General features: G+C 45.2%; 1 protein-coding gene and 1 long non-coding RNA gene across 8 annotated transcripts in view; one reads left to right on the top strand and one right to left on the bottom strand.

The window, feature by feature from the left end:
* The window catches only part of AOPEP (aminopeptidase O (putative)), a 324,357-nt gene that overhangs the window by 241,029 nt on the left and 68,296 nt on the right, over positions 1 to 15,032 (bottom strand). For all 7 annotated transcript variants that reach the window (XR_004135281.2, XR_010382565.1, XM_031447198.2 and 4 more), the window contains exon 5: positions 11,608 to 11,853. Coding sequence is in view for 5 of the 7 variants with exons in the window: in XM_031447198.2 (XP_031303058.1) it covers positions 11,608 to 11,853 (246 nt within the window). In the remaining 2 variants the exon portion in view is untranslated. The remainder of the gene's footprint in view (positions 1 to 11,607; positions 11,854 to 15,032) is intronic.
* LOC135322240 (uncharacterized) lies at positions 486 to 8,173 on the top strand. Its single transcript, XR_010382568.1, has 3 exons — positions 486 to 857; positions 4,912 to 6,717; positions 7,190 to 8,173. It is a non-coding gene; the product is annotated as an uncharacterized LOC135322240 (long non-coding RNA).

Consider the following 15,032-nt stretch of genomic DNA (forward strand, 5'->3'; position numbering starts at 1 on the left):
TAATCTTCATGCTGAGGTGGGAAGCCCTATGAAAAAGATGGCAGGACCCGCAGGCAGGGCCACTACTCTCCTGCCAGCATCATTCAGTTCCCTGGCCCAGTGGCATTGTCTCACTTTTTTACTCTGAAATACCTTACTTCTAGGAAAGCGGAACTTACCCCTAAGAGTCTGTTGGTTCCCTGAGCTAACTCTTGATTGGTCCATTTGTAGTGCCTCATTTGCATGGAGCTCGCTCCTGATTGGCCCGTTTCTATCAATCCTGATTAGTCCATTTCTACAAAGCTCATTCCTAATTAGTCACCTTTGTTACACCTTATTTGCATCTGATGCTGCAAAGTATAGACTGGCAGCCTATAAAAGCCTGTGTAAACCTACAGACGGGGTCCAGAGTTTGGAGTATTAACTCCTTTGGGGCCGCAGGCGTAATAAACCTGAGTTCTCCAACTTTCCGAGTGCTGCTTGGTCTCTTGCCCAGATCCAGGTTGCTTTCACAACTGAGCTGTAACACCGAGCTGTAACACACTTTGCTGCAACAATGTCAACCGGGAAATCCCAGGGCAGGACTTGTGCCCAAAGTTACGCAGTAAGATTCTGATACAGAGGTGCCCCTGGGGCAGAGGGTATGAAACGTAAGTAGTCTGCAGCCCGGAAGGAGACAGTATGATGAACCGCCATGGCTTGGGAGGTTCCTGGGGTCTGAGGACGGGTTGACTAGCACTGATCCTCCACCCAGATCCCGAGTCCGATCTCATAGATCATGGAGGAATCTAGGGGAACAGCAGAGACTATCTCCTCCAGGTACCTCTGTAAATGACTGAACGGTGGGACATGCTCCTGGTGGTGGCAGCATCAGAAAGGTAAGTTTCTGGATCTGGGCCTATTTCCTTTCATACGTTGGAGGAAGTATTACAGAATGAGAAGATGTGCATTTGTTTGGTCTTGAGAACAAGCACCCCCCCCTCACTCATCCCTGCCTTTAGAAATACAGTGTAGATTGCCTTCAACAGCTTGGGGCCTTAGCCACGGAAGCTAAGGAAGAGGGGTTCCCTGAATAAGGAGCCATCATCTGCAGCCTCAGGTAACTTGAAACTAGCCAAGCATGGAGGCTGAATCCAAGGGGCTTCTCTTATCTGTCCTTTCAGTCTCCTCACCCCAGCTTCCGGACACCAGTTTGTATGGCTTCAGAAGGCAGGGGAGAGACTCAAAGTTTAAAAAGACAAAATTCAAACAGATTCAACAGAGATGACCCTGAACCCCATGGGGAAGGTCAGAATCATTTCTGAAGAAGTCTGTCTCCCCAGACAGCACTTAAGTTGAGGAAGTAACCCCTCCCCTCACCCAGGGGATCTGGTTACCAAAACAGCAAAGCGGCCAGGGTGGCGAAGGCTGGCAGGCTTTCTGGGTCCCATTTCCTGCAGTGGCCTGGGGACTAGGGCCCGAGCCCCCTACCAGGCAGTGTGCCCTGCTGAGTTCTGGGGTCCATAATCTCCTGATTGCTTGCAGCTCTGCAAGGAGATTTCAAAGCCAGGAAGAAATGGTTTGAAGCCAAGCAGAGGTGGGGGGAAAGAGCAGAGAAGGCTGATTGGGGTGGAGGGGGTCTGCAGAGGGTGGAGGGGGGAAGCCTAGGGGCGAGGAGGGTTAGGCTAAGGGAGAAGAGAAATCAGAATTAAATGAAAACAGCATTTGTAGCTGGGCCCCTCTCAGCAAAGTCCTGCCCTGCATGTATTAACCTTCCATGGATGAAAACAAAATCCAGGGACCTAGTGCCTGCCTGCTGGGGCACATAAAGCTGAGGGGATATAATATCTTCCAGGTGGGTGTGCCCAGAAGCACACAAAGGTGCTTGACAGGTCGTTTAAAGCCAACTGTCAAGGTCAAAACAACACCACCTGCAGGTACAACTGAAATGTCTTCATCCATCCCCCCACCCACCCCCGGGTTCTCTGTTGTTGTTTGTTTTAAACCAAAGCACAGTTTGAGCAGCAGACAAGCCTGACAACTGTTCAAACATATGTACGTGCAACTTATTAGCTTGCAAATGGAGATATCTGGAGGCTAAAAACAAGGGGTGGGGGGAACAAGTTAGCTGCTAACTCTGAGGGGACGAGGGGAGGGGGTCTGAGCGGTCAATTGCCGGGCTGAAGGCAAAAAGCCTTGTTCGATGATGGAGCACGCTCCTCATGCAGTATTTGGAAATGTTGTTTTGCATTGATGGTGCACAGAGCAGAGGCGGCGATTATGAAACGAAGGGGCCCCTGCCCTTGAGATCTGTTTATTTTGCAATTAACTAGGAGTAAGAGAGGTCCCTTCTGAGCCTTCTGCTTGCGGGCCTAAAATTTAAACGCCTACTGCTGCCCAGGTGCCTGAGTACAAGAAAATCACAGGCTTATGATCTAACTAGTTCTTAGATCAAAAAGAAAATATACATGGATGTAAATTACTGAATGAAATGGGATCACCCCCACTCCTGTTCAAAATAAAACTCAAACCTAATCAAATCAAAGAACGTTCGGGCTCTAAGACACTCTGCAGGCAATTCAAAATCAGCCCCTTACTTTTCCAGAGAAGAAAAGTAGGCCAGGGAGTAAAGTCCTGCCCTGCGTGCATCAACCTTCCACGGATGAAAACACAATCCAGGGACCTGGTGACTTGCCCAGGATTCCGGCCTGTCACTAGGCCCAGCCCCGGGGACACATCATCCTTACAAGTAACAGAGAAGCAGCGAGCATCACCAAGGAGCTTCCCTACCTTCCTCCTCCCTCAGCCTGACATTCCCACCCGAGAGAAGATGGCAGGGTGCAGAGTCTGTGAAAGCTTCCCGCTCACCTGTCCAGAGACACCTGCCCGCATGATCCCCACAAAATAACACCTGCAGCAGAATCGCCCAGGCGGACTTGTTCACATTCCAGGTGCCAAGACAGCACCTCAAACTCACTGAATCAGAGTCTCTGTGGTGGGGCCCAGACTGAAAAAACTATCTTTTTTCCCATTCTTTTTAATTTCTATTTTTGCATGTATTTTATAGTATACCTAATATATTAACACTCTACTAAGTGTATACAACTTATAACTAAATATAAATATATGGGAGGGGTGACTGTTCAAAACTCCATGTATAGGGAGGGGACAGCTCAGTGGTGAGCGTGTGCTTAGCATGCACAAGGTGCTGGGTTCAATCCCCAGGACCTCCATTAAAATAAATACGTAAATAAATAAACCTAATTACCTCCCCCAAAACAAAAAAGCAAACAATAAATTTTTTTTTAAATCGATGGATAATTGGAAATGTGTCAGGCCTCCTGCACTAAATGGCGAGCCCATCTTCCTCACTGACATTCAGCAAGGCCCTTGCCCGCTGCCTGACACGTGGCAAGTCCTTCACCACCACTGACAGAATCAAAGTCGAATTCTGCAGCCAGCTGTGCGAGGGACTGAAGATATTTCTTCTCCAAGAGTCATTTCCCAAAGTGTATTTTGAGGAGGTGGTTTTCCTGAGACCACAACGGCCACATGAAATGCACACTGTGAAGGGGGACCCCTGGGCACAACATTTAGGGGAATACTATATACCCTGGCCCTGTGTTCAAGAGGCATGGGGTATTAAATCAGGATAATAAGGATATTCAAGGCTTTCTTAGGAGCCCTCCAGTAAAGACTCCCTTTTAACTTTGTGTAATCTGTTCATTTCCTAAACTAATTAACCCACAGTTCCTTTTCCCACATCATTCACATTCCACAAAACTAGTCTTCCTTGGAACCAATGTAGAAAGGATCTGATTTCAGCTAAAGGTCTCACATTTCCTCGTAGCCAGAGAATCATCAGTATTTATCACACCTGTCCATTGATACGTGTCTGCTGAATGAATTCTTGGCTTTGCCTTTCCATCACTTTCCAACTGCCAGCTTTCAATAGGATGTTCAAAAATTGCACACGTAGGATAAAAGCCAGAAAGTGCAGCTGACTTACTCTCCAAGAAGGTTCTCAGGGTCTCCTTAGAGGAGATCAACTCAAAAACTAGGATCCTCCAGCCACAGTCCCCATATCTCAGCAAGCTGGCCTCTAAGGACCAAAGGCGGGGTGGTGGTCTTCAGGCTCACAAGAGCACCCCCTGCCTCCTTGTCCATCCTAAGTTTTGGCCGGGGAGCCCAAGTATCATCCACACTCTTCTGAAATGGGATCCCAAGATTGCCATTTCATAGTGAAAGGGGAGGTGGTTATTTTCAGCAAGTTCACTGGGACCGTGAAGGGCAGATTTGGCGTTCTGTCTTCCCAGAACAATGTCTAGACTTTCTGAGGAGTCACTTCTATAAAGAGCATGGTTAGTTAACTAAGAAATATAACATATTCTACTTCAAGCTCCACTCCTGGGGTTAAATCAGGGTGGACATTTGCAACGTACCCATACAGCGTACAAAGTAATCAATTTTTAAAGAAGTGATCCACTTTTAAAGGAGCATTTCCTCACATCTTTGGCCTTTTAAAGTTAAGGCTTCTTTATAAGAACAGGTAGCCGGGATACTCTTCCAATTACATGTTAGGGGTCGGGTAAAGCGGCAAGGCAGCTTCTTACCTACTTTATGCAAACAGGTCTCGGTAGCGCAGATGTCGGTGGTTCCAGCTGCTTATTGGCTGTAATACAACAGGGGCATGTTCCCTCCAAGCAGACCTAGTCATACATCGTGCCTTGCTTGAGAACTACTTCTGGAGTTGGTGTTTTACCCAAAAGGAGCCTAGCCTTAAAAGAAATACACACACAGATCCGTGCCCGCATACAGACATAACACGGCCCAGAAGCCAGCAGCATTTGCTCACTCTGTATAGCGGTCCTAGCAGGGAGAACCCACAAGACTGGGGATATTCCAACTCAGACAACTTTGTGCATTCAATTCCATTGTTCTTTTTCACCCCAGGTCCTATGCTCTATTCAGGAATGATATCTCTACAGAGAAATAAATGAGAGAAGGAAAAGACACAAGCCTTTTTTTGCAATGGAAAAATGGAAGGTAGTGCCGACTGGCCAGCTGAGGCGCAAGGGCTGGAAGAGATTAGGGGCCTCTGACGACATCAATAGAGAGAGATTACCAATGTCGGTGGAGGGATGATTGCTTCAGCAAGGCCTTTCAAAGGCCTGACAACTTCTCTTGAAGGATGGCCCCAGCAGTGCTCTCTAAAGGTAGGACTGTCAGTCTGTGCGTGTGGAGAACAGTTCAAAGAAAACAAAACACTTAAGCGTAATCTTTCAGAGGGTGAGGAATCGTGGCATAATGATGATAAAACGCTACTTCTGGATCTGACATGCAGCACAGCTGTGTGACGGCAAGAAGATTCTGGCTAAGCCAAAATCTGTGCGTTCACTCTGCCTGCCTTTCTTCCAGAGAGAGAGGGGAACTGGGCCCAACATACACAGGTGATCCAGGAACTGGCCTGGTACCCAGATCCTACAGCTGCTTCACAACCAGCCCAGAGTGAACGCTGATCTTCCAGGAGACCCCTGCCACCACGGCTTCCACAGGGAGATCTTGAAGCAAATATATACACCTTGGAGAGGGTTACAGTAAGTCTTTCCTAAGTCTGAACCCCAGGCTCTGAAAGCCATCCCAGGATGAGGCCCTTTTACTTCTGTCTCTGACCTCCCAGCTCTAAGTGGCCTGGGGACATCAGTGACTCTCCTGCATCTGCCCTGTAAAGAGTCCACAGAGCGTTCGCACACCTCTCTCTACCGCCTTGCTCAGTACAAACGGGGGTCACCAAAGCTGATCAAATCACCACAGCCCAGGGCTTCCGGAGTCCCAGAAGAGCATCCCCTAACGAATACTAGTTCCTATTTCGAGAAGGAAAGATGAAAGAACCAGAAGAGATTGGAAGGGGAAAGCCCCTTTCTATAAGAGAGGAGGAAAATCAAGTCAAGTCAATTTCTCAGGAAGAAGAAGAGAAATAGAAAACAGTGGAGAAATGAGCACAAGGAAGGCAACAAAGGGGATGCACCTGAGGGGGCGTAAGCCACCTCGGGTGGACCTGGGAACTGCTACTCACCACACATTCTACTTCCTCAGCACTACAGCAACGGCAGGGACGCCAGTAAACAAAGGATTAACATTTTACAGGAAAAAAACAAGGTATGAGCTGCTTTCTATCATTCACACCCACATGTTCATAAAAGCAGAAAAGAGTTATACTGGGAAATGGGGGAATGAAATCCTCCTTCAAAATATTTCTTAAAACAGCCCATGCCAAAGGAAATTTGCGAATTTATTTAAGTCTGGAAAACAAACAACAACAACACAGAAATAAAACTCTCATGCAGACCCTCAACATCCACAGCACATCAAGAAGAGCAGAGGAGCTGACAGCCTTGGCGAATCGAAAGGTGCACTGATTTCCAGCTCAAAATCAGTTTCCTCAAGGAAAGAATCACTACGGTTGCATCCTGCCTTGCCTTGAAATCCAGGGGTCACAGCCCCTGAAATTTGAAGGAGGACTGCTTAAAAGTCTGGCAGTTTGGGGTTTAGGGGATCCAGAAATTCAAGTGGAAGCTCACAAAGAACGAGTAACGCAGAATTCCCAAAGCCGTGAAACCTTGCTACTTAAGATAATGACAGAAATTTATGACTGCTTCCTTCCCCGGCAGAAAGGAGCACAACTAGAAGGCTGAAAACAACAGGCCCTTTGTGCAAGCACGTTATGTTTTGCTGATCCTACTGCACGTTGGCTGGGAGGTAGGAATAAACAGGACAACACCCTGTCTATCCCCAGGAGGAGGGGGCGGAGAGGGAGCCAGTTACGCTCATTCTTGGGCATGTATGTGCACACCGTTTATTCGCAAATTGAGGTACTTAAGAAAACTGGGCGCGCAACAGTCAGGGACTAGTATGAGCATTCAGAGAGCCTTTTATTGCACAATCAAATCTTTTAAGAACGAGCCACGTGTAATAGGGAGTTTCACGGTTTTTCTCTGCTGTAAATTACGTTGAAGGTATTTCAGTAATTGATCATTATTTCTCTGTACGCTTTACTTATCAGTCCTATTTTTGTTCAATCTTTGAAAAACTTAAAAATTAGGATGAGCAAACGTACAAGCGATGCCTCCCTCCCTGTGACCTGTTGTGTCAAAAAAGCTTGCAAGGGCTCAATCAGCAGCCACGGGGGAAGAATTCGTGGTAATCTGACCCGTCTCCCTTCTCCACACAGGGAGTTGCCAGTCTGGGCGCCCAGTGCTCTGATGCCCCCTCAGTGGAGAATTCTCCTCAAGGACAGCAGATGCTAAGCCAAGTCAGGTTCCCACCAGCCGGTCACGAGATGGATATGTACCGCTGGTCCCCAGAAAACTGAGAAAAGATCTGACCTCTCTTGCAAGTCTCATTGCATACACCGGACTGCGTGGACCATCAGTCATTTCCTGGTGCCCAAAATGAGTTAAGGAAAACCATTCTCAAAGCTCACTGCCCTCCAGCCACACTGGCCTTCTTTCTGCTTCTCTAGTCCATTGCAGTGGTTCCTGCCTTAGGGCCTCTGGACTTGAACTTCCCTCAGCCTGAGATGCTTTTCCACCAGATTATCACCAGGCTGGCTCCCTTGCCGCTTCAGCCTTTCTGCAAATGTCACTCTAAAGAAGCCTTTCCCTCCTCACCCTAACGATGCTACTGGTCCCCAGTCACTCTGCCACCACCTTCACTCTGTTTTCCTCATAGTTAACATCTTAATCATCTGTTTTTATGTATTTGTTTTATGTCTGTTCTCCCTGGCTAGAATGTAAGTTCCATGAGGACAGAGGTCTCAGCAGTCTTGTTCACCCCTGTGTCTTGGCATCTTAAATCCTACCTGGCACACAGTACGTGCTTAATAGAGATTTATTTTTAAGAATGAATAAGTGAGTAAATAAACAGACAATGAACAGATGAACAAGACAATACAATCTGGTAAAGAACCACTGGGGAAAAGGTCAAAGCAGAATTCGTCACCTATTATCAACCACACTGCTGCCTTTTTTTTTTTCAATTTCCCACGAGGGACAGGGGGTGAGGCTATATGTGAATGGTAGAGTTTCGGGAAGCACAACTACAGAAGACACAGCAATTTTATGGTGCTTTAAACTTAAAGCCCTTCTGAAATGATTTGCAGGAGGTTCTTCAAATTTAAATAGAAGAGGAAAAAAAAAAAAAGAAAGTATTTGGCTGTCAGCAAGGTAGTTCTGCCAAGCTAATTATGCCCCGTGACATGTAATTGTGAACTGCTGAAAGACAAATGGTGATGCAAAGCATTTACTATAAACATACAGAGGTAAGACTGAGGTGTTAATTTTGAGGCAACTGTCGTAAATCTGGTTCCAGGATATTATTCCATTAACATTATTATTATTAGAACAAAGAGTAGTAAACATGATGGTGAACTCCTTTCATGTATTTCTTAATACCTAGGAAATCAGACTCACTAGTCAACCCCTGGCTGGGACGTCTGAGAAAACAGGAGGACACAATGAAAATGGCGGAATGTTAATTACACCAACACGAAGGAAGAGAGCTGTTCTATACATTGGAGAGTCATTTAAAATGCATTCTTATCTGCGTGTAGACACCAGAGAGCTCAATCCCAGAAAGGTACACTCTGTGGCTCCTCAGATGGCAGATTCATGGAAGGCAAAAGCAAAGTGAAACAAAAACAGAAAGCCCACACTTACTGAATGAGAGAAGGATGGGGATGGAACTGTCGATAGTGTCTTAGAGGCAAACTAGTCATTTTGCTCAAAATCAGCTTGGAATGAAAGTATCTCCCCCCTGGAATGGTGATTCAGAAAAGGGGGCAGGGGGTGGGAAGTAGTAACTCCTATTATATTAAAGGTGACAAAAATCATGAAGTGCAGTATTGATAAATGTTCTAGTTACTGCTATGTTTGAAAAGCACCCCAAGTTCTAAAATGTTGTGTATTTACAGCCTTATAAATTGATTTGTCACCATTATACATTCAAATTGTACAAATGTGTTTTTTTCTCACTTTACTGAAATATCAGAATCAGGCTCAAAAACAGACTCAGAGGAGAGTTTTAAGATTATTCATACGAACTATGATATGTAATATTTAAAATACAGTGAAATCATTATGGATATCATCCCAGAATATTTTAAACTCCTTAAAATGGTTATTAATAATCTACCCATTTGAGTTCATGTGGGAATGTTTAATGTCATCTACCAAAAAGGAACACTAAATTGGTATAAAATGTTATTCATTATGATTAAGACCTAGTCACAAAAGAAGTCCAGAGGTATGGAATTTATGATCTTGCATACATGTTTATAAAATATGGACTCAGGAAAAAAACATTCAATTTACCAAGAAATCCTTTGATCTCTAGTGCATTACAACAACGAATAGGCAATGGATAGTTTCAGTGTGGAGGAATTTTTGAACAGCTCCTACTAGACTTGGGATTTTTCTATTCCTGTTTAGGGTAAAAAATTGACCTACAAGACTGCCATTTTTGCCCTCATTTGCTTTATAGAGCCCCAAGCAAAGCCTTGACCATAAATAAGGCAACAGGGCCCCAGGAGCCAGCCGAGTCATAAACCCCGCTCAGTCACATGTGGCTCAAGGTGTTGGGATCCCGAGAGAGTCAAGCCAAGCAAGTGGAATCAATTTAGGTCGGAGTTAGGAAAAACAGAGTGTCTCCCCGCCCCCAGCTGGCAGTGGAAGACGCCACAATCCCTGCTCCACTGTTCAAATACAGGGAACAGTAACTCAGCCCAGGAAAACATCTAGACCAGGACAGACTATTTCCACAGTCTAAAAAGAAGGGGGGGGGGGAATGGTATTTGACAACCAGCCACGAATTTTTAAATGTACGGTTCTCCTGTTTTCAAGCATAAAAGCAGTCTTGTTGTTGCTAAGTTATTATCACCATCACATTTTTTGACATTTGTGCCCAGTACTATTTGGCTGTAGGGTACTTAGGCTTATTACTTTAAAAAAAAAACAAAAAACCAGAGTTAAGCATGTTTAAATCAATTTAAATATCTCAAAAAGCAGCAAACACACGGCCTACCTGCTCAGGCACGCAAACCTAAAAAGGACGCTTTACAGACCAGCCTTCAGGGCAACAAATTCTGATTTTGGCAGACTGGTGTCAGGAAGGAGCTATAGAAAATAAGTACGTTTCTCTGCATGAAAGATGATCTGCTTCTGGTTCCCTCAGGTCAGAACTTGGAACTGTGAGCAGACATGCCCCGAAAAACTGCAACTCTCATAAAGTGCTAAAAACTCCCAAATAAACACGGCCCCTCCAAACGGTATACAAATGAGAAACATTTAACGAACAGCCCTTCCTTCGCCAATAATTCTGCTCAAATTAAGTCCAGCAGACTCTTCAAAGGGACCAAAGAAGCCCCCTTGTTAAGACAAATTCTATATATAGACAGTCAAGACAATTACATGATGCACATCACCAAATACATATAATTATCTGAGTTTTTACATTCCCATTGTCTTTATGACCATAGGATAAAAATCGGTCTAAATGACCTTCTCAGACCTCCTCAAGGATTAAGACCAGCCAGCCAGCTTTTAAAAAGTATACGTATGTAGTAAAGATCAAAAGCAAATGTTCTGGTCAGTTCTTTTCTACTCATGGGTTTTACTAAGAATGTGTGCAGCTTTCAGGGAAAACACCACAAATGACAGCTGCTCAAAAGCATGGAAATTAACTGGCAGCAGGAATTTCCTTGACTAATAGGGAAAAACTTAAAGTCACATGTTTTGATGAGCTTATTTTTCCCATCCTTAGTCAAGCACATTCACTGTTAATGATTAAGGTTTTCAAACAGAAATAGAAGCAAGTAAAATCCTGAGTGCATAACCAGGTAAAACGCCGAGCGGAACGAGCTACCTCTTACTGAATGAACAGTGGCGTTAATGAATGAATTTTAGGCATAAATAACATACACGGAAAAGGCCAACTTGCAGGACCTGAGTTTCTATAGGAGCTGAATGGAGACAACAATAAGAATAATACATTTATTATATTAAAAAATACTAACCAGACAAGTGACCCCCACCCCCGACTCCCCCTAGCGAGCCATCTGCTTTGAGCTGTTTTTCCAGCAGTGGTGATAGATTTACGCTGATCCATCCATAGTCTCTCTGACACAGGCGCTCTCAAGTTGTTGCCCTTGTGACCAGTGGGGAGAATGGATGAGACAGCTGGTCAGGATTACGCGAGCAGCCTGTGCCTCAGAACCACGTTGTGTTACCCTGCCCAGCACTCTGACCTTGGGCCCATAAGCATCACACTCTTACCACCTAAGCTAACCAGCCGCTGATCAGCCACCATCCAACATACATCACTCTAGGGGCACAGTGCGTTCTCAATCCCAGCAATGATGGGCGCTTTCTATTTTCAGGGCAATTGAATTGAGCCTATGACAGCCAAAGGCTCACACGTGGTGGAGTGCACACACGCTGTCCCTCAAGGCAGCAATGAGACATGTCCAAGCATGAGCAATCCTGGCCCTTCCCACCTAATCAAGTGACGGCGCTGACAGAGCTTTGGGAAAGCAAGAAATCAGCAAAGAATTTCCAAAGCATGCCCTCCAGGTGCCACAGCGGAACAACGTACCTGGCCATCCCCAGGCTTGGAAAGTTGGCAGGGACGATGAGTACATCCAGCCTGGAGAACGGGTGTGTTCCCAGGACGGAGTGCGCCGCCGCGAGGCAAGCAGGGACCAGCGGCAGGAGGGTCTCCTGGCAGGCACCCTGGAGGCACAGCGGGGCAAAGACCCGATGAGGGATGATCTCCTGGGTGGTGGCAGAAGCATTCTGGAAGCGGCACGGGTATTCCATGTGACCACAAATGCCAGCGTACCTGGGAACAATGCAAAATAAACAGATGTGCTTTATGGTAAATCAGTTTTATTCTTCTTGCCATGGAGATGAGGAACTCTCACGGATAGAGACAACTTCTAAGACGCAGTGGGTCTGATCGACTTAAAAGCAAAGGAGTCCATTTGAGACCTAGGCTTGTCCGCTTCTGTATGGTAGTAAAAAATTACCTTTCAAAATACTTACCAATTCTGAATTGACTATCTTCTAACCTAAGTGAAAGTGGTAATATCTTGTTTTAGAATAAACAGGGGGCGAAAACCTCCAAGACTCAAAACAACAAAACAACCCCCATCACAATAAAAAGCAATTCCTGCCCTCAGAGATGTGCATTTCCAATGCTCCGTTGAAAAAAAAATCTCCAATTCAGGGACAGTTTGTAACTCGGAAAAGAAGGGACAGTGCAACCAAATTAAAGAATTCCATTCTGAAATGTCCTAGAATAAAAGATGTGGACTCAGTGATGAGTCATGTGAACCAAATGACAATACAGGTTCCAACTTTTCAAAAGAACTCAATCTGTTTTACTGAAAAGTAACCTCGGTGTTCTTTACAAAGGCCGTTCAGCGTTGTGCTGTTAAGGAATACAGAAGCACTTGGATACAATATTTTCCCCCATCCACTTTCAATACAAATTTAACTGAATTAACCTTTTAAGGAAACAGATCAGAGCCCAGCCCACACCATTTGACTACTGCCAGTTACTCTGTCAAAGGTGGAGCTGAAAAAATTCCTAGAACCTGACTCAGAGGCCTCAAGAGAACTGAGCTACCCAAAGAAACCAACATCAAAGAAAACTCTATTTTTTTCACCTGTTAACACATCCTTTATTCAAACAGAATGGAAAATCCCCCTAATTTTAATTTACAAATTGTAATTCTAACTATAGGCACTTACCAGATTCATAACGAACACTGAAAAACCTTAAAAGGCCAGCCTGCCCCAATATGGGCAGACTGCAACAATAATTCCTCTCCAGATTTCTGAAGTGTCTTTCACCCACCCAAGGCCAGCACTGCCCAAGGAGATCCACGCAGCTGTGGAGATAAGCCTCACCCTCCACCAGCCTGGTACACAGAATACAGCTTCCAGCCCCACTGGCATTTCACCACAGTTTAGGGGAAGAAAAGTGGGTGGAGACCCCTAAACACGTCTGCCAGGATAAAGTGACAGGAGGAATATCATTGCTGAGGTTAGATGCTAGCCGAAGTCCCTGGACTGATAACCGTGTTTTATGGAGAAAGAGAGTTAAGGAGCCTGTTGGTAAACATTTAACTGAAAAGGCCGCAATTGTCCACCCAATGCCCAGTACTGTGCTGGTGCATCAATCCAATCAAAGATTTTGTGAAGTGGAAAAAGTCATTTATTGGACTAACCACCACAATCCCTTTCCCTAATGTATTTACGTAGGTATATAATGTGCTATTGTAATTTAAGCTTGCGCTCTCTGTTGAAAAGCTATCGGAGCACATTAAATGACAGATCGCCATGCAGAGCATCTTCAGGACGAAGTTGGGATGTAAGTGTAAATGCTATCTATCGAAGCACCATTTTTCAAAGAGGCATTCCACTGGCCTGCGTGGAAATATACCATGGGGCAAGACTATTTCTTGCAGCCAAGAACCCAAAAGGTTTGAGAACAGCTTGGGGTAGCCAAAGATACACCCCCAAAAGCCACTTTGTTCAAAAGGGAAGGTGAGTTAAATTCCCTCTGGAGGCGAACGGCACTAGCCAGGGAGACGAAGGCTGTTCCAGTTGTGGGAATTAGCACTGTTGGTCACAACTGAAGCCTGGGAGAAAATGCAGGACTTCAAGGCAACGCAGCTATAATCAGGCTAAGTGTGACCACTAAGGCTCTCAATTAAAATGGAAATGGCACCAGGGAAGCCACACATGGGTTCCTACGGGGAGATCAGGGAACCTAGGATTCAGAGGCTGCTCAGATGGCCTAACTGTGACCTGAGGCAAGCAACTCAGCGTCTGGGGCCTCTTTTTCCTCATCTGTAACGTGGTCTCACAGCAGTGCCTGCTGGGGGAGGGGAGGAGCTGGGTGGAAAGGGGTTTGAGGGAATGTGTTGGGGTGACGGGACACCCTCTTACCTGGTTTAGGGTGTATACAACCATCAAAACTTCATCAAGCCAAACACTTAAGATCTGGGCGTTTTGCTGTATGTCAATTATACTTTAATTAAAAACAAACAAACAAAAACCCTAAAATGGTTTCTAAGGTTCCTTCTGGCACTATGATTCTATGACGACCCACCTCATGAGTTCCTCTTCACGCAATAGCCATGGTCCTGAAGTGGTGAGGCAGTATCGTACTTTCCTAAAGTCATAAGCAGTCTTTCACGGCACTAGCATTAACTCAAAGGTGCTATATCTTCCTTCCACACTAACCTCCAGTTATTCCTCTTTCTATATGTGCCTGCTCCAATAACCTCACAACATCATCAGCAAATCAAGAATTTGTAAATACCTATTCCTTCTGCCCAGACTCATAATCCAATTAAATATTTTAATAGGAAATGGTATCAATAGTATTTGATTTTTTTAAATTAATAGACTTTATTCTTTTAGAGCAGTTTCAGGTTCACAGCAGAATTGAGCAGCAAATACAGAGAGTTGGCACATAGCCCTCCCTTCCCACACACATATACTCCCCTGCCCTCAACATCCCTCATCAGTGTGGCTTATTTGGTACAATCGATCAACCAACATGGGCACATTATTATCAGCCGAAGTCCACAGTTAATTAATAAATAATCTGTAGCACTAATGATAATAAGAATAATAATAATAACCCAACACAACTGCTACTGAACTTTTACTGTGTGCCAAGCACCATTCTGAACACTTCATACGCATTATCTCAATGAGTCCACAGGACATTCCTAAGGAGTAAGAACTGGTCTTTTCACCACATCGTGAGTCATCACAGGCTCCCCCCTGCTGCCCCTCCTTCTGCACAGACTTCATTATGCTTCCTGAGCAACTTGGGATGCTGGATTCTTCTCGAAGCTGAGGTCTGCTGCTCTGTGGTTCTCTGGCTTCCTGCTCTTCCTCGGAGTTGTTGCCCATCGATATTGTCAAGAGTGGGAAAGACTGGTGACATATCTGTTAGGCTGGTAAAGGACGGGAACCAGATCATTCGTTCCCTCTTAC

This window comes from Camelus dromedarius, chromosome 10 (assembly GCF_036321535.1).
Source record: "Camelus dromedarius isolate mCamDro1 chromosome 10, mCamDro1.pat, whole genome shotgun sequence".
Classification (NCBI taxonomy): Eukaryota; Metazoa; Chordata; class Mammalia; order Artiodactyla; family Camelidae; genus Camelus; species Camelus dromedarius.